At 39.7% G+C, this 23,527-nt stretch overlaps 1 protein-coding gene across 4 annotated transcripts in view; it reads right to left on the reverse strand.

The window, feature by feature from the left end:
* Positions 1 to 301: 301 nt before the first annotated feature.
* Positions 302 to 23,527, reverse strand: part of VGLL4 (vestigial like family member 4) — a 95,983-nt gene continuing 72,757 nt past the window's right edge. For 3 of the 4 annotated variants that reach the window (XM_082322597.1, XM_082322598.1, XM_082322596.1), the window contains 3 exons: positions 8,389 to 8,611; positions 5,037 to 5,157; positions 302 to 3,128 (listed from right to left, as the gene is read on the reverse strand). In XM_082322597.1, the coding sequence (XP_082178723.1) occupies positions 2,860 to 3,128; positions 5,037 to 5,157; positions 8,389 to 8,611 (613 nt within the window). In that variant the 3' untranslated portion in view covers positions 302 to 2,859. Of the gene's footprint in view, positions 3,129 to 5,036; positions 5,158 to 8,388; positions 8,612 to 19,864; positions 19,909 to 23,527 lie in introns of those variants that run through there. The other variant, XM_082322599.1, reaches the window with a different exon arrangement.

Here is a 23,527-nt window from a genome sequence, read left to right on the forward strand (position 1 = left end):
CGTGTGGCCAGAGATGTCCTCCTAATTCTGGGGGGTATTTCTGCCCATCTTGGCTGAGGCAGCAACAGGGTCTCTTTGTAGTTGTAAAACTCCTGGACTCGTAGGGAAAAAAAAAAACCAACACATGCTTGCTCTGCCAGCCCTGTCAGTGGGGTAACAGTCCTAAACGAGATGGGTTTCCTCAGAAGGAAAACATGACATGAACAGTGGTTTGTTTCTGCTTCCAGCTCAGGAAGTACAGAAACCAAGAAGGAAGCTGGTTACCAAACGATACAGAAGAGCATGTACACACCTGTGATTTAAGAGCACTTTATTGTTCTTTAAGGCTACTTTTAAGTACAAAAAAAAAAAAAAAAAAAAAAGATGGCCTGCCAAACCTTTTTTTTTTCCAGGTGAAACAAGGCCACAAAAGAATGGTATATTACAGATTTACAAACACAGAGAGAATCTTTCAAACTGAACTGTAGATAACCTGGCTCTGTGAAGAAACTTCACCACGTCTCGTGATGGTGAGTTCAGTTTAGTTTCCTTCCACCTCCCCCCAACCCTTTGGCTTTCATGACATTATTGTGTCTAATATATGTTTTACTGGACATATCACATTAAATCTTTATTGCCCTCAAATCCATTTACCTATCTCAGATAAGTAAATGTAACCTTGTAAAACAGCTATTATTGAAAATATTAGCTTTAAAAACATTATCTTATTTGCGTTTACAAAGAAATATAGGAGTCACATTTTCCACAGAGTCCATCTACAGTATTAGTATTTTACTGTTATAATGCTCAGTAGCCTGTAGCAATAACAAACTAGTGGCTATTAATACTAATGCAGTGTTCTCATAGAATAACTGTGTTCCTGCACTTTTACTGTATTACAGACAAATCTACAACAAAAAAAAAGATCAACTTTTTTCTCCAAACAAAAAAATGAATGATTACAATAAAGGAAAGGGAAAAATTAAATAGCTACATATCATTAACAAATTAATTGTTCCTCAAAAAATACCTACAAATTTCTCTGTACATTCTTTACGCACAGCGTAACGATGGTCTTAAAGTTACCTATATAAAAAAGTGTTCTTTTAACAATCGTCCTACAGAGAGTAGGGTACTGAATGCCAAAGCAAGTAAGCGTTGACTACCCAGTAAGATGGTAGTGAAATGTGTAAAACTGGGGGGCTTAGGTGGTTTTTTTTATTTTTTTATTTTTTTAAAGAAAATTGAGCAGCCACCTTCTCAACAAGAGTAAGAGCCAATCTCCCGATCTCTTTCTACCCTGCACCTTTACCAAATTAAATAGCTTAACTTTAAAAAAACCCATAAAATAAAAGCCACAATGGACCCAATACTGTAACATAGTCCATAATACATCACGTGTAGTTCATCTTCCAACTAGTTCTAACTTTCTACACTGAACCAATCATTTCAGGTAACCCAGTATAAAAAAAAGCCCTAGTTGCAACTGTACTGGGAAGATGGAATGTATGGGGGAGAGCAGTTACACTTAACAAGAAGAAGAGAAGCTCTTAGTACTAGCACAGCTGTGGTTTTATGCCTGCCTCTATTGCCTAATTTCTAGTTAGTAGCTATTAATATAGCAAATGATAATAAATGCAGTAATACCTGTATAAAGTTTTCTAATGGAGGAATGTATGCTGCAACTTGGCATAGGTTTATGAATAAGCTTAAAAAAATCAAAGATCATTTTTCACAAACTGTAACAATCTGTTGTCCAGCCAAGATACGTAACGGTAGCAGTTTCTGCAGCTAGTTAAAGGTGGATTACACAGACTTAGTTTTAGGAAGCAAATTCCTGTTAAGCAGACAGTGCTGCAGACAGAAACAATTACTCAGTCATGCGCAAAGCTATAGCATCCTGTACCACGCATCGTATATCTCTAAACTGCATCATTTGCGGCCTGTCCTGAGGCTGTCCTCTTTTGCTGGCTGCTACTAAAGTGAGTATCAAATACAAATATCATAGAGTACAACTGTACCAGCAGTAAGTATATCTAGGATTGTTACTGACAAAAATAAACTAATTCTGAAGAAAAGCTAATAAGTATTATGATTCTTACTGTCTATACATTAATAGATACCAGCTATTTTTCATAAAACATGCATCGTTAAGCACTATTGAACCCTCCAACCTCAGCTCTATTCTAACAAACTGCAGTGTTTAGGAAAAAATGCCCGTGTTCTGTAAATTATGCAGTCCAGTTGCAAGCACTAAGCACCTGAAATCTAAAGAGAGAAAGACCTATAACCTGTATGAGACTTCCCCTTCCAAAGCTGTGTTGCTTTAAGAAAAATCAAACTGATTGATAGAAATGTCATCCTTAAACCCTTTTTTTCAGCAGTTTGCCCTCAAAATATTAGCATCTTCCAGAAAGTTGCTATGCAACTTCAGTCCTCCTCCAATAGTGCAAATCATACATGACAGTTCTTTTCAAGTATATACATACAAAATTACTTCACAGAGGGAAAAAAAAAAAAGCAATGTAAGCAAACCAGACAAATTCTAGTCTCAAGAAGCTAATAAAAGCAAAAAGCACTTGGGTCAACCAACTAAGTGTAATGGCTTTTGTGGATTAGCGTGCATTATTTTGTTTTAAGGGGCAGCAGATTTGCATCAGAGGTTTCTTTGGTAATTGAGGCAGGAAAAAAGGATGCTACATCATATGAATCTTTATGAAATAGTTCCTGCTATCATCTTTAAGGGCACCCTTTTACAAATAAAAAGTGAGTACACAAAAACATGTGTTGAAAACTAATCTCCCCTCCCCCAACACTATTGTAAGCACTGTTCAAAGCTCAGTCAAACCATGCAAATTCACAAACGTAACGGTCCTCTCTTCATGAGACTACAGAGGGCGAGTGATTATGATTGACCATATGAGAGGAAGGGGAAGACTGGCCCCGCCGTGAAGCAGACTCAGGACTGCTAGAGACTCCGTCCTTCGCGGCTTTGATCTGAAGCCATGTATCCCCAAGTGCTTTGGCAAAGTGGTCATCAACCGATCCTGTGATGGACACAGAGTTTGCCACTGGCTCAGGCTCCTTGTAATTCTTGCCAAGGCTTCGGCGGAAGTGCTCTTCCACCACTGGGTCACAGGCAGTGGTAGCTGGAGAGGGAAAGGAGGCAGAAGATGCATTATTTCCGTGCAGAACCCTGGCACCAAGTACTGGATTCAGAACCCATATTGTCTCCCATTTTCCTGTCACCTCAGCATAAAGCCAGACTTCTTTACATCATTACAGAACTGGTAGTGAATGGGGTGGGGAAGAAGATGGAAGGAGTTAAAATGGGGGGAAAAAAAAAAAGTAGTAGGTGGAGTTGAATATTTTTGCGTTTCTGTGACCTGCACCAGGTAAGCATTTATATATAATTATAGTTCTCCCTCAGGCTAGTAACAGCCACAGCTCTGATTCTGTGGAAACCCTCTCCCAAAGCAATCACACAAACCTTATATTTAGGCTTAAATAGAATTAAAGATGAAAACAGTTCTTTAAAATCAGCTCCCTAGCCTGCTGATACCAGTCAGATGTGAGGAGACCCCATTCTAAATTACAGCATGCCAAAAGCTGATTTCAGGGTTTCATCTTACTTGACATACTTGTGCTACGAGCCAGACAGAACTAAATGTATCATAACCTCTGCATTCGGTACTGCAAGCATTAAAGTGGTGTAATACTATTACAAGAGGAACAAAGAACCTTAAAAATCAGGTTCTGAATGATAATAGTAATAATTCCTCAGACTAAGTATGAGAGTTGCAGTTTTACAATTTAGAAAGAAAATCTGTGTCTCTAAATGAGATTTATCTTTCAAAAATACTTAAAACTGTTGGGATCCATGCCCTTCTCCTTCACGCTACAGAAAGGCTTAACTGATCCTAAAATAAATGTGTCACACACAAAGACCTCTTCAAGTGACAAGAGACAAATATTTTCTGAAAACGTTTACAACTGTTCCAAAGCCCATGTAAATACAGCTGGGGTCTCAATGAAGCAGCTCTCCTTAGACAAGTAACAGGAGTTTTCTAGAAAACTTCCAACATCCTAGATCTCTAACTACTGACTTCTCTAAGAGTGTAATATATCCTCCAGGGTCTCACTTCAGCTTCTAATTCCAGTTTTCAACAATACATTGATTTTTTTTTTTTTTTTTTAAAACATATAACAATCATCATCATCATCATCTTACTATGGACTTTTAGGTTCCTACCTATGATGTCACACTGGTATCATTACATTGACACGTTCTGGTTGATGAAGCCTCACTGCGACGGACTTTTGGAAATGCTGTGTGTTAAAGCTATGCATCAGCAGGTATCTGACTTGCAATGAAAAAGGCTGTGTTTTCCCCTAGTCACACAGTGAGAGAAAGTGAAGACAAACAGCCCCAGGTTGCCCAGCAAGTACTGCATGAAAAGATTTCATGAAAAGTACTAATTGCACAGAAGGTAGAAAGCTAAAGCTCCCTGCTTGGGTTGCTATAGCAACTGCCCTCCAAAGCTTTTTGTGTTATCCGTGCAGAGAAAGGTGGAGGGTATGTGCTTTGGAAGAGTATTTGTATCTGCAGGAAAAGATTTTCGTGACTGCAGCTGAAGCATGCAAGTTTACTGACTACTGAAAGACTGGGGAAACTACAGCTCCTAAAATAAGAGCATGGTTGGATCTGCTGGCCCTGCTGCTGTTTGTCAGTTAGACTAAAATAAACATAATGACTTATTTTTCTGTGTTGGGTGTTTGTTTTTTTAAAGAAGCTTTTCAAAACAAAGAAGAACACCTCTCTCTCCCTAATTTTGAATTGGTACTTTTACTGTGGCATAGGATTGATGGTTAGAAAGACTGCAGAGGGCATCTGTGCTAGCATGTCTCTGGGTAGACTGGATACAAAGAGGTGTCTATTGTTTCACTTCCTTTTATTCCTGCTAATACATCAGTGCCTACACCGTTATGGTTAGCGAGATGATTTTGTTCTCCTCAAATTCTAATCAGGCACCTAAGAGTGCGGACATGTAACTTACTGCTAGAGGGTCTTCTGTAGGCAGGCATGGCTGAACCGCAGCCACTGTGAGCAATGGGGCAATGCGAGAGGTTACAGTTCCGGTTGTTCGCAGAAGCACAGGTGATTACGGATGGACGGTTCTAATACGGAAGAAAAAAGAAAACTGTCACTCACTAAGGCAATCAGCCAAAGCCATCTTAGCAGCAGTTCATTGCATAATCACTTGAGATGTACACTGAACTGAATCCCAGCAGTGAAATAACCCATAAACTATCCAATTCAATAAAGTGTATTAAACCCCAGAATATTCAGTTATTATTTCTTTGTCTGATTAAAAAAAAAAACAACACATTACATTTCCATAATGGTTCTTAGTTATTTAAGTGGCAAGCAGCCATACAGAAAAAGGGTAGTATAAAAGCAAATCATTAGAAGCATTAAAGTGATTTTACAGTGACCATTTCAACTTCACAGACATTACAGACACAAAACTAAATGTCAACACATTAAATATTTGTTTCAGTCTATGTCCACATATCCTTGTGATTCCAGGACTCAGAAGGGCTTTACAGATTTTACAGGTATTTGTTGTCTTAGTGTTAAACAAGTTTTAATGTTATCATTTTTCATTCAAAAGTTAAGTTTTCCTAGCCTAATTCTGTATTCCGTACTTCAGCCACAACACAATGAGCCCGTAAGATGTAAAATATGAAGAGCTCCTGAGCGAGTCCTGACCGCAAGTACTTTCCTGTTGTAATTAATCTGCCTTTCCAGCGCTACTTAATAACCATCACGCTTTTTCATTCTCAACACATGCAAATTCCCCAAAATGTCATTCCCCAAAATTCACATAATCTTAATTCCGCAATGTATACTTTGTACAATGTATAAACATAAAATACTCTTCTTATAGTTGTTTGCTATGTAAATGTTATACTGAAACAAGGCCTTAGGAACAGAAATGTCCCAGTTTCTCCAGGTGGCTGAAGGGAAGTAACACGGGTGTTGAACTATTTTTGCGTTGCATCTTCGGTATATTTTACAATGCAAGGAGTCCATTTTGCTATACTCAATGTAAGTTAATTGTTAAATGTCCAAAAGATTAACAGAATTGATGTAATTAACACTTTCTTGTCCATTTTACAAATCTGTGCAGCAATCCCACAAAAATCACTACTTTACCTACCACCATACAAAGCCAACGAGGAAGGAAAGAGTTTTCATTGTTTAGGGGTACTTTAGTCTAGACAGAGTAAGAGCAAGACCAAAGTAAATGAGATGAGCTTTCAAGGGGAGGTTTAACACTATTTGTCTAGACACAATAGGAATGATGCTATTTACATCTTATTTACTTTTTTTACTTTGCTGTCAGTGCAGTTAAGAAAAAAAGTGAATTACTTGGCTTTTCTGTAAGCAGTTCACATGTGGAAGTATTTATTTTCTTTTTTATAGGGGCCAAGATTTTGTGCATCTATGAAGCGGTTTGTCAGAAGTGTATACATGCTTTTCGCTTCAGAAGAGTACTTTAGACATGCAAGAGGTGGGACGCGGAGAGAGAGACAGGTAATACAAGAGCTTCTCTCAAGAATGCATGTACCAACACTACAAAGGACCTGAGAGGCCAGATAAGGCATTTTACAGAATCCCCTGGTACGGTCCTGTGTGTACAGCTGCACTGAGCAGACTATACATATTTATATGAAAATACTGAGATAAGCTGAGAATTTACTAATAGTGACTACAGCAGCTGAATAACGCTACACTGCCTAAAGTAAGAAGGTATTTTTTTCCCGTCTCTTTATTAGAAACAAAGTAAAATGAAATCCCATTCAACATATTAAGGTTAAAAAAAGAAAAGAAACAAAAAAACAAATCATCAAACTAGGGTTTCTTATTTTCAATACACCTTTTTCTTTGTATGATTTCTATTCTGTGCTCTTAGCAAGGTCTTACCTCAAGAAAATAGATTGTAATCTAGCTCAAAATGTCAAAGATAACAAAGGAGAGAGGAATCTGGTAATGGGCATCAGGAATCAGCCCAAGTCAAACACACCAAAATAGAAGAGTGTCAGTGGTGGTAGCTGCTAAGCTGAGACGCAGCGGTAATACTATCAAAGGGCACCAGTGGCGTCAGTGGAAGCCTGTCCCTTCCTCCTCTGTCATCACTGAACGCCGAGAGCAAAGAAGAGCCGTTCTGCACAGAACAATAACTCCGCAATCTGCGTGCCAAATGATGCAAGATATCAGCGACACTAGTGTAAAGCTAGGCATTTTGGCATAGCAAAATGTAAAAGACTAGCGTACATAGCCAGCCACCATGAAAATCTACACAGTAGAAGTAAAGTATATGACTCCCATGAAAAGAAGCTTTCATAAATTGCATGTGAAAAATCCCAACCTCTGAAAGATCATCCCCTCAAAGTGTTTACCCTTTGCAGGGCTTCATAGTGGGGGAGGACGGAAGGAAGGACGGAAGGAAGGAAGAGCTTGGGTACACGGGCCAGTTTGATTTCTCAACACTACAGCTCATCACAACTCAATTACCTTACTTTGTCTCTCCACTTGTGAGAGGGATAAAAGCGAGCCTGACATATAAGAAAACTTATTGTATAAACTGCATAGAGATAGCTCATCTTCAGCAGTTCTGAAGGAAAACAAATACCATATACAAAGTGGCAAGCCAAAACCCAATCAGGCAACACCAAACCAAACCAAACCACTCCAGCATATGGAAATAAACTATAAAATAATAAAAAATCATTACTTTGCTTTAGGAAAAGTAATTATGAAATAGCAATACAGCATTGCCCTAAATAACACAACGAATGCTTTTGGCTAGCTAAAACAACTAAGGTCATTCCAGCTTCTTTCACCTGTAATATTCAGTGCAAAATTCTCCTTTATGCCCTTTCTGTCTTGCACCACTTCTTCAGCAGTCCCGGGAGGAGAGAGCTGGGACAGAGGGCAGGGAAGCACGCGCTGACTGCCAAGAGGAGCACAGATGAATACCCTCTTCACCTGTGAACTGCATCAGTTATTGCCTAACAGGTAACTGGAGCTTTGCTCAACCACAGACTTTGCATTCCCAATTAAAACACATATATTCACAAGCTTAGCAAAGCAGCAGAAAAAGCAGGAAGGCCGAGATATCTGTGATCGATACATTCAAACATCAGCGATTTATTCACATTAAACACAATGAGCTGTGACATTCATTGTGCATTTTTAAAATGCATTTTTCCTGAAGAATAATATGGCCTACCTATTGTAACTCACAATACGTTCTGCTTACATCTGGGAAGTCCTCATCGTCTCTACAGCAAAGATTCCTACAACCACCCCGAGTTTCTTGTCAACCTAGAAGCCAGTACCTGCTGCCGTTCCACAGAAGTCAGTGTAGGTGTGATGCCAACTGTTCGGGTTGCATCCATGCTGTTTTTGGTCAGTGCTAGAGGTTGATCCATGGTCAAGCTTGGGATTGAGGCATACATGTGATTGGCATGAAGGCTCATTGTTGGGGCAGCAGCCCTCTCTATTGGGCTGCGACTCCTCTCTCTGTGCTCCTTCCGATAATCTCCATTGGCAGTCTTGTTTCTAATGCATGAAAGAGAGAAAAAAGTCAAAGGACTTACTATTGTTACAAGCTATAATGAGATATGCAACATTAAATCCCCTTAAGAAACATGAGGCAATGCATTTTGCTTGATGTACAGAATCCCTCAGTGAGGTATCCCTGGTCTATCCAGCCACCTCTCTGTAAAGATAAGCCAATGATTTACATTTGCAAGCTCTGGCAACCAACATTTTTTTTCAGCCTAGGATTTCTTCAGATACTTATCTAAATGCACCGAGTTAAAGTAACAACTTTTCATGTTTTGTTAAGGTCAGACACCTCCTCATTTAACATACTATTAATCCCACTCTGTCTCCTAACACTGCAATAGTCTGTAAGCATTGCTGAAGGCCAAGAAAAGTTTATTTTACTCAAAAGACATGGGTTGATAACAGCAAAACGCAGTGAGACAAGGCAGGAAGCAGAATTTTCAGAGCAGAAAATGAAGGAAGAGCAAACTACACTGCACTTATCTCAGAATCATTTAATTACAACTGTTCTTTAAAAGAGTAATTTCAAACTACTACTGAACAGTAAATCTTAGTAGATGTACTCACATAATTAGCCTGTCATTCACTGCAATGCAAATAATACGGATTTTGTACTTGATATTTCAGTTTCCATACAGCAATATTATCGTCATTAAAGGTAAACCAGTGAATCAAAGGATAGGTATTTTATTCATACTGGTGAAGGCAGTCATTCATAACCACTTACCGAGGTAAGCATGGGTATGATTGGCAGTCTGGAACATACCAGTATTGTAAGAGTTAACACGCTGCAATACCTAGTGCCCCTGTGTGAAACAGCAAGCTCAGTCTGTCTTTCACATAAGAAAGAGCTGAGGAAAAAGCTGGTTCTAGGGAAAATACATTCTGTCTTCAGAAGAATCTTGAAGTAATAGTGAAGTGTCCTATATGTCCTGTGTATAAGTGGGTAAAATCCATTTACGAGGGCTTTTCCCCCACTTTTTAAGCTTATCACAGTGAACTGATATGCAGGAGCAATCTTAGAAATGCTCTGATGAATATCAGGCAGAGACAGAAAAGGAATAGAAAAATGTTGCCCGTAATACTAAAAATTAAGATGTACACATAGTATTCGATATTGAAATAAGTTACAACTCCAAGAAGCTACTGCCTATTTCAACGTCTGAGAAAGTCTCTCAAAAAGGAATAGCTAACAGGTGAGAGGAAAAAAAAAAAGCCCTGCCAACAGAGGAAAATAAGGAACCAAAGCTTATCAATAAAAATGCTACAGAAAAAGCTTGCAGGTTTATATAAATGAAATAATTACTTAGATTTATCTAACGGTTACTTGTTGGTTTACGTTAGTTAAAAACAGGCAATAATATTACTCTTGTCTTGAAGTTGATTTCTCTGTATCATCTAAAATCAAAACAGCACTGGGGTTCACATTCATCCTCCAACACCACACCACTACCTCCCACTGTTCACACACACATACACACACGCACACGCGCGCATCGTTTCAGCACAGCAGGTTCGCCCGGCGCCCCTAACCCGGCGTGGCCACACAGCCCTGCGGGCAGCCTCAGGGAGAATCTAAAACCCCAGTGCACGGTGCCATAACCCTGCCCCGGGAGTCTGGGGTGGTCGCTGTGTTGCACGGCATTTGTTTAAGTGCCTTTTGAGACCATGTAAACTTTTAGCCTCGACAGCATCCTGTGGCAATGGATTCCAGAGTTTAAACTACATGCTTTGTTAAGTACCTTTTCTTCACGGGCTCTTCTTCTTTCTTTTTAACCTAAAATCTAATGGCTTGGTCTGCTATTGCCCTAGTTCTTGTATTAGGAGAGAGAGAAAGCCATCGCTCCCTGCTTATCATCTTCATGCCACTCCTGAGTTCACCTCTCTCTTCAGCAACGTTTTTTCTCCAGGGTACTACTTTTTTCAAATGAAAACTGTTCCCATACCCTTGTCATCCTTGTGGCCCCTCTCATGTAAGAGCTAGAAAAGCTGTAATCTTTCTTAAGATGAGGGTGCAGATCTCTGCTGTTTCAGGAACAGGACCTTTGCTGAACTCATCACAAGTCTTCAGTGCTATTCTTCCGCCTACTCGAGCGTCACTTGCTTGTATAAGTTAGAAATCTGCTATCGCTGCCTGAATCAGAACTCAACTCATTTATCATGGTACAAGCTAGTGTTAATATGGTACCAGGCAACCGGTGACTTGAGAACCTCAGGACACAGCTTATTCTCTACGCCAAATTCCCCTGACATGCTTAGGAGGGAACAGCCAACAAAATAACAATACAATTTGTAACTGTTCGGATCCCCCCCTGCTCTGCCCCCCCTACCTATTGCTCATCCCTTTTAACTAATTACAAATTAGTAGTTGCAGATTAGCAGAATCAACCACAAAATATAACCTTTAAGGTTTCACAGCTGGTGCTCAAGATGTTCTCTGAAAATCATGTGTTTCTTGAATCCTTCTTTAGAGGCCAGATTTAGACACAGTAAAGCAGCACACAAACCGCCAGGAAATACATTCTCACAGTGCTACATTTCAATCTTTTGCCAGCTTTGGTACCGTTTCAATTCACAAGACTACTTTGCAGTATCAGCATTCAGAAGAAAGAAGTTTAGAATTGCATTGCTCTGAGCTAATGACTGATGCAAATGTGTGACTTAATGGCAGCACAACAGACTCTATATTTAAAGTACAGTAGCCTCATCTTGAATTACAGTACTGAAACAGCTACTGAACACAACAAACTAATCCTTCACCACCCCTTAGGAAGCAAGTATGGAACTTCATAAATAGTACGCCCTTGCAGACTGTTTTTGTACCTGGACAACAGCCATTAGATACCCTGGGAAATAATACATGAAAAGACATTGCTAAGATCATTGTTCAAGTGATAAAGGCAATGCTGTGTAGAGATGGCTCATTCTTCCTGCTGCAATGCAGTATCTTTGGTGGCTGCAAGCCAAAACTTTTCAACTAAATATTATCTGGTCTACTACAATATAAATAACCATTTGGAGCCTGCAAAACCACATACAGCTCCAGTAGATTCCTACTTTTCACTGCCTCAAAACATAAGCCCTGTTCAGAACGATTATATTTTGTTTTATAAGCACAAGCTGATTTTCAAAAGAAAACCTTGATTCCTCCACCAAAAATACTTCTAAAATGAAACAAAAAAATGTAGCTACACCAGTTGTTTGGGTTTTTTTCTTAGAGCTGGGATTTCAACAACTTAGTGCTGCATTTATGGGGCGGGGCTCTCAAGTGATCAGTGATGAACAAACCTACTGAAATTCCCAAGCAAAAGAAATTTTCCATTTTACAGAAATTTTTACATTTTACCTATTTCACTCATCCTCACTTTAAACAAAGTCACAGCCCTAAATATTGGTGAACTGGTAGTTTTGCCCCCCCCCCCCCAAAAAAAAAACAAACCAAACTTTTCTGCAAAGATTTTTGGAAGAAGGGACCAAGAAACTGGGAAATGGGATCAGTCTGACGCCAGAAAGCACAGCACAGTAGGCAGACCTTCCCTAAAGATACCTAAAATTATTGAGTTATCTCAGTAATCTCAGCAGACCACACCCTAGCCCTTTCTGTCGGCAAATAATTCCCTCTTCCTAAATTAGAACAACTCCTCTCCCGGGCAGGGAACTGTTTCTACTCCACTCCTCAAAAATCATCTCAATTCATCTACCTTCAACTATACAGTCTTAGCAAAAAATGAAAAATACCTGAAGCTTCTCCTTCCACATCAGATATTATTTCTTCTGAGCCCAGCTGAAAATTTTACAGCACCATGTAGAATAGTAACATGATAGCCCTGCCCTTGTGAAAATACACCAGCACTTCTGAGTCCCTCCTATTTAAATATAAATAGCAAATCCTACAGACATCTGACTCCACTTGTAAAACAATTGTACCTAAAATTATTTATAGAGTATTCATCAATTTCATATTACTAAATAATTTAGTTTAAAATGTAACTTTAAAAATAATTTTCTATTAGAAACTGAAAGCTTGTTACAATTTTTTACTTTTATTATTATTATTGAGAGAAGTAATTCTTGTTTCAATATTAGATGCTTTGTCTGAAGGGGCAATGAAAATTGCATGTTTTTGAAGATAATTTTATTTCACTAAAGTGAATTAGCTTAAAAATTCCACGTGCACTGAAAAAGTGCAGAGATGCAGCTCTTAGTTCAAACGTAAGGGCAGAAAATTACAAAGAAGGATTTCTGACCATGTTTGGAAAAAAAAAAAAAAAATACTACAAATAAATCCAGCTGTCCTAACAGCTTTACCATCCCCTAACACCACTTTGACTTAAAAATCAGCATATGTAACTCTGGACTCCATCTTCAGTGGCAAATATGCCAGTGCATCTCCACTGGCTTAAAAAATAGCTAGTAATTAATCAGAGAACCTGAGCAAACGTCAGGCAGTGGGAGGCTATTACATCAGCCATACCCATCACCCTTCCTTCCCTTCAAACAAGAGGTATTCAAGCTACTTGCAGGTTTATTTTAGAAAAATTATACATGATTCCAACCTTAAATTCATTTCTCCAACACTTGAAAAACAGACATTGTTTTCCATGTTTCTCCCCAATGAATCATAACCGAGGCTCCAGCACTTACCAAGCATCATGTGCTCAGATGGATGTCATACCAAAACCACACACATCCTGACTGTTAGCTGAAAGTCTGCTTCAGTTTGGTTCTAAATAATGTTTGTTAATTGAAAGCAATGTTTCAGTCCTCCTCAGGAACCAGTTCAAAGGTAGTTAAAATGCATTGTTCTTAATATTTTTTTGGTTGTACAACCTTTAAATGTGGCTGTTCTGTTCACTGGCACGGAGTGGCAGTAATTCACGCTCATCCTACAGGAACAGGCTAACTCTGCCAGCTGCTTAAGGAAAAGGGAAAAAAAGAGGCCCACTGAAGGGGACAGTTTCGCTTGCACTCACTTCCAGCCTGCAGATCCTTAAGGAACAGATGCCAAAAGTATTACTGTACCTCCAAGTGAAGAAATCACAGACGTTTCACACTCCCTTTGGCAGAAACAGAGCTCTCACTCAAAATGGTTGTACTGTAAGAGTGTGTTTCACTTGCAGAAAGAACAAGTATCCACTTACACTGCTTTTTAATTATCATGTAAGATGTTTTTCTTTATACAAACACAATGCATAATATTGCTTAAGAGTAAACTTTCATTTGTGTAACCTGATTCAGGTACGATTTTAGCATATTAAGCATTTTTATAATATTTGTTTTCTAACATCTTTTACCGTATTTATTCACAAACTCTTAAATCTGAAAGAAGATAACTGCTTTTGTTAAAGACTACTTAAGGATTTACAATCCACTGATACAAAATATCTTCTCCACATGATGGGGATCATTTCCTGCAAAAGTATCTACTTGCATACATCAATTCTGTTACTGTGAGGTGGGAAAACAAGAATTCAGGTGATATTTCAAAATACAGTGGTATATAACCAGAGGGAAAAATCCCAAGTTTCACTTACTCAGAATTTTTTAAGCAATCCAAATTCACTAAAAAAACCCACACAAAAGCTCAAAGTATTAGCAGTTTACTCTTTGAGCATCAGTCAATTATCTGAAGTATTCATAACATGAAAAAATACTCCAAACAGCCCAATACGCTCTTCAAACCACATCTACTTTGAATGGCTGCCACCTAAATACATAACCCTTTTTCATCCCATTCTATTAGGTTTATGCTTCCCTGCTACTTTGTGTAGCCTTTTCCTTTTATGGCTTAGTACTCCATCCCAAAAAGCTTTCAAGTAGGCAAGGTGCAAGAGATTATTGTTTTTGCGAGAATCACTTCCTCCACAGAACCTGGACATCTGATATGGTTTCCTGAGAAAGACAAAGAATGCCCTCCCTTTTTGCCATTGCTGTTATTTAAACATTATTTGTACAGTATATTCCCCCCTGAAGGAAATCTTTTGGACAAACTAAAGATCGTGTTCAGACCAATGCGCAGATAAAACTGACGACGGATCTTCCATTAACGCCTTTCTCAAAGCAGCGCTCCAGCAGCTATGCCTCCTGCTACGGCTCTGAAGGACTCCAGAACAGCAGTTTGCTAGCCAGCTGGCTACAAAGTGGTTCTTTAACCCAGGTCTGTAACTGGCAAATCCTCCATTTCTTCCCCCATTCAAGTGTGGTTAACATGGAAAGAAGCAGGTGGCTAAGTCTTCACTTTCTGCCTCAGGCTAGAAACAACTCAGCAAAGGCACCTAGGATTTTAAGCACTGCCTCAAAGCGTCTCCAGCCAGCAATAATTAAAATTAACTCTTCCCAGAAAAGAGCTTTTGTTCTTTTGAATTTTTCAACCTGAGCATCAGGCCCAGTTTGGAGAATTAAGCATCATATTTACCCAAGTTCTTTCAGAGTCAGAAGTACACATGCACCGACCGTACCTATTTTTCCCTGCTCTCTCCACTCCTCTCTAATCAGAACTCTGCAGTTCCTTCCCTTAAAAAATTTAAATTCAAGAAATTTTTTTTCAGCTTAGTGCTACAGCCAATGGAAAGACCTTTGAGATAAGAAGTCAAATTAAAACCATTGAAAACACACTAACAGGAAATACGATAACCTTACATATAAACAAACGTAGGTCAGACTTCCTATATTTATCCTCACCGAAACAAGATTTTCAGAGATAAAATCTTGGAGCAGATAGTTACTTGCAAATGTAATTAACCAGGAGAACCGATTTCACAGTAAAAGAAAGAAATTAATAATAAGCTGTGAAATGCATAAAGGAGTGTTCTATTACTGCCTGCACCGAGCAAAAATACTCAGATACAGAAGAGCTTCCCTTCCTGAAGGCTTAATATGCACAAGTATGAAAGAATGCAAGAGAACCACATGATGTAAGACCTTAGTCAAAAGCCAAACCCACAAAATTGAAATCTAAATCTAATGTACAGTAAAATCAATTAACACAATCTCAGATCCTACTTATTTTTCTCACAGGAATTTTTTTTTTCATGTTTAGCCATCTTTGCTCCTAGGATTGTTTTAAAAGGTAGCACTGGTTGCTTTATAATGGCAATCCTTTATTCCATCCATAAGTAAAACTCTAGGATTTATTAAATGAAAAATTATGTCACTGCTGGAACACATGCATACATATACAATCCAGAAACGATGACAAATTACCTTACTGCAGTAGGTACAGACTGCAGGTTACCTGTAAAAATCAAAACCTGTAATTCAAAAAAAAAAAACAAAAAAACAACCAAACACAGAACCTCTGCTCACCCACTAATTTCTCTGCTCTGCACTTCTGCTGCCTACCTGCTCAACTCCAAACCTCCTACATTTAGGTTCTCATTTTGTGTGGTGCACCTGATAGCTCATTTTAAAGTACCGTAATTCTTTTAAGAGGTTTTATGTGAGGCCATACCCGAGATGTAAACAACAGAATTTTATCATATAATAAATATCTGGAAAAATTCTGAAATGGTCAGTGATCTCATTAATTCTGCTGAGGTAACTGCAAATATGAATTAGCCTGTTAGGAAAATTAAATAATTTTTTTAAAAAAATCACTAATGACTCAAAAAGTGGAGCTAGAACAATAGAAAGTTCCAGCATTTCAGTATTACCACAATAACAAGTGTCTAGGTATAATCGGGCATTGCAGTAATTATAACAAGTTTCCTAAAATGCACTATGATTTCTGGAGTGTAAACATAAGCCCATTTCATCTCTTCAAAGTTTTGTTTAACTATATGTAGGTGGAAACCAACAGCTGAGTACAACTCCCATCAGCTCTGACTTAGTTTTCAAGGACTGAGGACAAACAATATTCAGCCTCCTGCCAATCGCATTAGCCAAAGAGGAGAAACTTTCTGGTCCTCTAACCTGCAACGCGGCGTCACTGGCTTCCCCTGTTCTAAGTATTGTCTAACAGCCTGTCAGAGGAACGGCACATTTCTTGGAAAGGAGACAGGAGAAGTAACCAAACCTTTAAGATTTATCTGATTCAGCCACCTCCCCGTAACTTCCTCTTCAAAGAATGACAGTAGCTTCAGTTGCCTTTGAAAAACCTGCACAACATGCTAGAAAAAAATGCAGAAGTGAAGAACTATTTCTGCCAACTGTGAAGACCAAAAGACAGAAGATGTGGATGTTTCAGAAGCTGAAAAAGGCTCTGCAGAGGATGCAGTCTGTCTTTAGAAGATGCTGCTACTACAGTTACAGAGAGCACTTTTTTTTGAAGATAGTTTCAGTAAAACTGCAAAACTCAGGCATATCAATGCAGACCAAAAACTCAATCCTATAGTTACCAGTCAGGACTCAGAACTAAGGTTTCATTTCTAGCTCAAAAGTAAACTACACAGAAGTCAGCATAGTATCTGGGTGCTTGAAGGCACAATAATCTTATTCTGAGAAAATCAAATGAAGCCGATGAAATAGAGCAGAGCCTGCCAATGTTCACATCTGGAGAGCAAGGCAGGCTACTGCATATATTGGGACGAACAGAACATGATCTAGAAAGGCAAGTCACCGCTGGAATGGAAACTAAAAGGATCTGTGCAGAAGTCTGAACTGTTTCAAGTCCATAAGGCACTTTGAATGGCTTGGAGGGGAAAAACATCCAGAAAAGCAAATGATAAAAAATGAGGTTAAAGGGACACTCCAAACTTTCCCTAAAATTTCTAACAAGCAGGAAGAAAAATCTGACAGTGTAAGGAGAGAGCAAAGAGGCTTCCATGAAAACAACTAGAAGGTCAGAGAGGTTACTGGGAAGATTCAGAGGCAGCTATAAAATGATTAATTTCTACCCAACTGCAATGCCCACCCAAACACCTCTGGCAGACACTTCCTCTTATGTTCTACTAATTCATGTGCTGGGTCATGTGCAGCTTTTATAGTTTAGCCATGTTAACATCCTTTTGAAGTCAAACTTGGCACATGCAACTAACCTTTTACACTGAGTCACTGGAAAATACTGTAAAAACTATTTATGATCACACAGAGAAAACTATGGGCCAACGTCAGGAGAAAGATTGCACATAAAATACACACAGCAGTGGGTCATGTCCTAGTGCAACAAGATTAGCCGCAGACATGTGTGCTCAATATTGCCAGGGTACATCAGTCTGTTCTGCAGGCTCTGGGAAAACTTGGTGGTGTTGAAACTCAATGGTGAAACTGTGCAGAACTGTTAGAGGAAATAAAAAATAGCAGTTACATTTTGTTATAATATTTTCTGGGTTGTTCCTTACAATATTTTCTACTTTTTTATTTGGAAAAATACTTTCTTTCATCACTCAATGCTTGTCATGCAACTATTTCTATAAAGCTTAAGTAAATCTGTGAACCCCAAATTATCAAAAGTTTATGGGATTTTATTTAGTTCAATCACAAAAAAGACTGCATCACGGTAGAGGAGCAGAGTAAACATTTTCTTCAACTAGATGATGTAGGAAGTAAAAGATGTCAACAACATGAGAACGGCAAGTTTATTTAGTACGAGCTTTAACACCACAAGCCAGTCTCTGAAAATAAGGTCACAGTACTGGAATTAACTGTGTCAAATTGTCAGGAGATGGGATTATAGAGCTTTCTTTTCCAAGTTCAATGGTTCTTAAGAAAAAGAAGGAAAAGGGCCTGGATCATTAAAGCGTACAAATTACGGTCTTTATCCATCAGATACAAAATGTAACATTAGCTGATGTGAAGCAGGAAAAGCTGAGAAAGTACATTAATTTGCTTTCAGACAGAAATTTCAAAAATTCTAAAAAAAAACATGCTTCAGACCTTTCGACTGAGAACTGGTGTTCAAATAACTGGTTTTAAGAAATGAGATTTTTTTTCATGGGCTGTTTTATAAAAGGAATAAACATTTCATTAAAAGTTTATTGAAACTGTTTATAATTGCTAATAAAATCTGAGTTACTGAAACCTCTAGAAGAACTATAAATACAATAACAGCTTCATTATATTTTGCACAACTATTCATACCAATATAGTAAAATAATTGTTTTGAAAAGCCGATAACCAAACCAACCACAGCAGTAGCAGTTAAGTGTTTGACAGGGTACTTCTGCAGTTAAGGCACCCAAGTTAACCATCAAATTCTACAATCAACAGTATCCTCTCACAGCAACTTCTGGTTTAAGAGAGACTTTACTTAGAAAAGCAAATCACAAGCAAAAATATTTGGGGTTTTTATTTCCCCCATTTTTAAAAGACTGATTTACAAGTACTAAAAGTTACTGATTAAAAATTGTGACAAAAAGATTCACAAAACATCATTCCTCATCATGCAGATAGCAAGAAGTCAGCCATATCCGTACAGCTCAAACACATACACTACAAACCACTTTGACAGACGAGGACTTTAAAGACAGGACTTCGACAGGAACCTACGAATCGACCTTAACTTGACTGTAATGTGCGACTCCTCCATTATGCACAGCAACCGTACATCTGTGCCACATTAAAAACTACATGAAGCAGTAATTAGAGTGTGCTGAGACTTCTCCCCAGATGTTTTGGAAAGTTTTTCTCATGGCTTACTGAAGTCATCCCACCCCCCTTCTGCTTTCTCATCAGGTACGCTGCACTCAAGTCAGCGCCATGAAATGAGTGAAATCCAATTCCCATGCACATACAGGCCTGTAGGTACAGTAAGCCAACAAATACGCTCTTCCTATCTTCGCATTCCACTGTATTTTCGGAACAATATTTACATTGTGAATGAGAAACCTTGGAGAGCTGCTGAGCTGCAGTTTGTTTACAGTGTTAGAGGAGTTATGTAAGAAATTTAAAGGACGACTCAATTCCAATCAAACAATATGGACACGGGTATCTCATTTACTCAACATCACAGCAACTACAAAGTACAGCGGATTCCAGCAACATTTTCCACTGGGGGAAGTGGTCAAATAACTGAGGTCGAAACCTTCAGGCTTCAATGGCAGCAAAGTCCTTTTATTTCCCTTGCAATTTTCTTTCGGGATAAATCCTAAACGAAAACCGCACCAACCCCCCCGCTCCGCAGCCCCGGGGCGGGCGGGCGGGCTCAGGGCGCTGCGCACCCGCGGGAGGCGGGGGGAGGGGTGGTAAGGGAGGGGGGCGCTGCCCCCGCCCGGCTCTTGCCGCCTCAGGGCTGGAGCCGGGCCCAGCTGAGCGCGGGGGGCCGCCGCCTGGCCGGGGGGCGGCGGGCAGCCGAGGCCCGGTACTCACCTCAGGGTGAGCATCGCCCGGGCGCAGGAAGGCGGCCGCGTCCCCCCCAGCCCGCCCGGGGCCTCACCCGCTTGGCAGGCGGCTGAGGCGCAGAGCGCGGCCCCCGCCGCCTCGTCACGATAAGAGTCCCCCGCGCTGCGCTCCCGCCGCGGCGGGCTCGGAGCGGGCAGCGGCGGTTACGCGGGAGGCCGGGCCGCGCTGCTGAGAGGCGGCGAGATGCGACATGAGGTTAATCAGCTTCCTCCCCCCCATCATTCCTCGGGACTCATTAGCACGAAGCTAGCAGCACCGCAGCTAGCCAGCTGCACGCGCACTGCCCCCTCCCTTTCTTCGTACTCTGTTTCAGACCAGGTACCAAAAACGGGGGAGGGGGAAACGCTGGCTACCGATTAGAGCACTCATTGGAAATGTAAAGATGGCCACGGCTGGTTAAAAATAGCCAGAGGAATACTTTTCACCTTTCAACACTAAGAAATAATGCCATTTATTCAGAGTCAGCACTCAGCAGTTTTGCAGGAATGAGTTAAAGGCAGCTCGTGTGTTTTTGTAGCGCATTACAGCATGAGAGAAAATGAAAGGAGACTGTCCAGTCCAGCACTTTCAGTCTGGGGAAAAAAAATTTACTTATTCAAATAGAAATTAATGTAACATTTTATTCCAAATCTTACCCTCGCAGAGTCATTGTCTATAGCAACCGTGTCCATAACATTCTAATTCTCAAGAGCGCAACTTTCTAGTAAATGGTACATCTGTTAAACTGCAGGAAACATCTGGGAAAATGCTTAAATACAAAGAAGTGAGATTAAACCTTTGTTTCCATATGGTTAGGATACGCATCTAGAATATGTTTGTAAACGTTACTGGTTCTTTTCTTGCCTCTTGCTTAGCTATCATACTTTTGGATTGGTGTTGAGTTTCACCAGGGTGTAGATATATGATAATTTACGCAATGTAAAATGTCCCTGTAAGGAAAATGAAGAACAGCCCCTCGGGTAAAAAGCCAGCACCGGGGCTCAAGGGACGCGTGTTCCCTTCCTGCCTGCGCGGGCCTCCCTGTCACCTCCAGCGCGTGGGCGATTCCTTGTATCGGAGCTGGCACCTCCAAACAACGACGGCACAGCTTTTTGCTTCACAAGGCAGCTTGGAGCCTTAACATCCTATGGAAGTTTTACGCTCCTTTACAAAAGAAGGAAAATGAAAGTGGAAAACATTGTATCAAAGCAGAATTCTGGAGCTAGCTAACAAAACCCTTCTGTTTGCAAGTGGAGCCACCTGGACTAAGAGTGCCTGATTTTTCAAGTACTTAAACATATACCCAAATTTTGACAGATCAGGTCTTTCTGTGAAGGACTGATAAGCTATCAATCAATTTTTAGCCCTGAAATTGTTCATAACAAGCGTTTCACATGTGCTTGGCTACACCCTCCTGAACTGAAAGGGACTTGAGTGCCTTCTGAAATTCCTCCTTGGATACAAACTTCTGCAAAACTCAGTGTTAAACATTAACTCGGATATATTAGCTCTTTCAAGTCCATCTCTGAAGGTTCAATTTAACGTACATTTGTTGGAAACAATTTAAGAATCATTTTGTCTAGTGCGTGATCTCCATCAATAAAGAAGTACATCTGATTTGGTCCATCATTCAAGCAATACATACAAGAAAAGAAAAAAAAAATTAGGAAAAGCAGTTTGAAACCTGCTCTGTAAATCCTTTGTCCACTGTAATCAACAAGAGCCACATTGTAACAGTTCCTCTGGCAGTACAGAGGATTTCAGCTTCAACAGGACTGCTTTGAAAACACCAGGTTAATCCTAAAATACTTCAAAGGCATATTCGTGCCAAGAGAACTGAGTGAAGATGCCTGCAAGCAAATGAGACACATTTTGGGTGTTCCGAGTTGTGTGTGTTGGGTTTATTTTTTTAGTTCCAATTTGTCACAATAAAATGACAGTGTAAATATATTTCTTAATACCACATGAAGTTTAGAACCAAAAAAGCAGTAGTTAGCAGCAAAGAACTTTTCAGAAAACTCCCACACTACCTCGGCAACCCAGTTCTAAGTCAAGCCTTGCTTGGAGCTGGAGCCAGCCTCCACCACAACGGGGACCTGATCTTCTGCAGAACATTTCCACCCTGCATTCTCAGCCGGCGTCAGGGTATGGTAAGGAGGAAGGTGACAGAGTCCTCCTCTAATAAGGAGCATTGTTTATTGAGTACTTCAGATCTTACTCAAAATTCCTTACATTGAGCTACTACAAGCTTGAAGAGGACACAGCTGACCCTGCTTTGAACAGGAGGCTGGATGAAATGACCTCCTAAAGCCTGCTCTAACCTGAATTATTCTATGATCTTCAAATCCAGGTAACTTTCAGAACAGCTTGAGACAGATTTTTAAAAAAGGGTACCATAGTAATTTCTATTACAGTGTCATTAAAGTGAGCAAACTCCATTGCATGTTTATGATAAGAAACTTATGATATACAGCAGCTTCCAAACTCCAGGAATTTAGCCTGGCTTTGTGGATCAGATTTGCCACGATTCTTCACTGTAACAAAAGTGCAGACAACCTAGAATTTGAAACAGAAGTGTCTGGGTCTGTATGGTTATGTCCAAAACTAAACCTCATCTTATGTGATACACGTTAAACTACCTTATTAGTGTACAGACCTTCATTTTGTTACAAGAAGATGTCAAATTATATATCACACAAATCAAGAGATGATTATTCCTCAGACATCCACATAACAGCTGCAAATTTTTGCCGTAAGATGATTTTCATACAGAAATTAATTTTCATTGCGATCCTAATGCCACCAAACCAAATGGGAATTGTGACAAAGAGATTGAGAGGAAAATATTCCATTCACAAGCCTGCTTGTCTCAAACAAAAAATGCTAACTTTCAGCCTGATGTACTCTACCAGCAAACATAAAAACCAGTCCCCTTCTAATACAAATTCAAATGGTCAGGTTCACATATAATTTTACCAGTAACACAAAATCTGAATCCTTTTGAAGACGTCAGTGACATCAATTCACTTCAACCTTAAATATAGTGATTTGATCCCACAATTGGCTAGCATACAAACTATTTTTAAAATGGCTACACCACAAGTACAAAGTATTAGCCATAACTGTCCCCTGCCCAAAAGCAGTTAAGAGTTACATATTTGCTAGTTCCTACTAAAAATCAGAGAAGCAAAACCAGCCCAGTGTAATTTCTTTTAAAAAAAAAAAAAAACAACCAACCTAAAATTTTGTGCTCTTTTACTCATTTCCTCGTTTTCTTTGCTACTTGGCAAACAAAATGCCATGAGAAGAAACTGCTCTCAGGCTCCTCCGTTCCCTGCAAGGACTCTTACGGCAGCACTGATGCCCGCTGGGAAAAGGCTGATGTCAGCTCTTAAGAGCTCCCTGGAAGGATAAGGAGGCCTTTGTTTTCAGCTGAACTGTGAAAATGAGAAAATGCCTCCAGCCTGACAAACAAGAAACCCACATAACATAGGTCAGGCCTGAGACCTTCACTTAAAGGTACAACGCGCTTCATTCGCATTCCCCTGACATCACAATGCCCAGATAAGAGTGAATTTTACACAGGACTTGCCCAAAATGCTAAGTACACCTTGGAAATATAACAAAGCAGCTCCATTTGTTAAGAAAGAC

Source organism: Platalea leucorodia (genome assembly GCF_965183815.1).
Source record: "Platalea leucorodia genome assembly, chromosome: 9".
In the NCBI taxonomy this organism is placed as follows: domain Eukaryota; kingdom Metazoa; phylum Chordata; class Aves; order Pelecaniformes; family Threskiornithidae; genus Platalea; species Platalea leucorodia.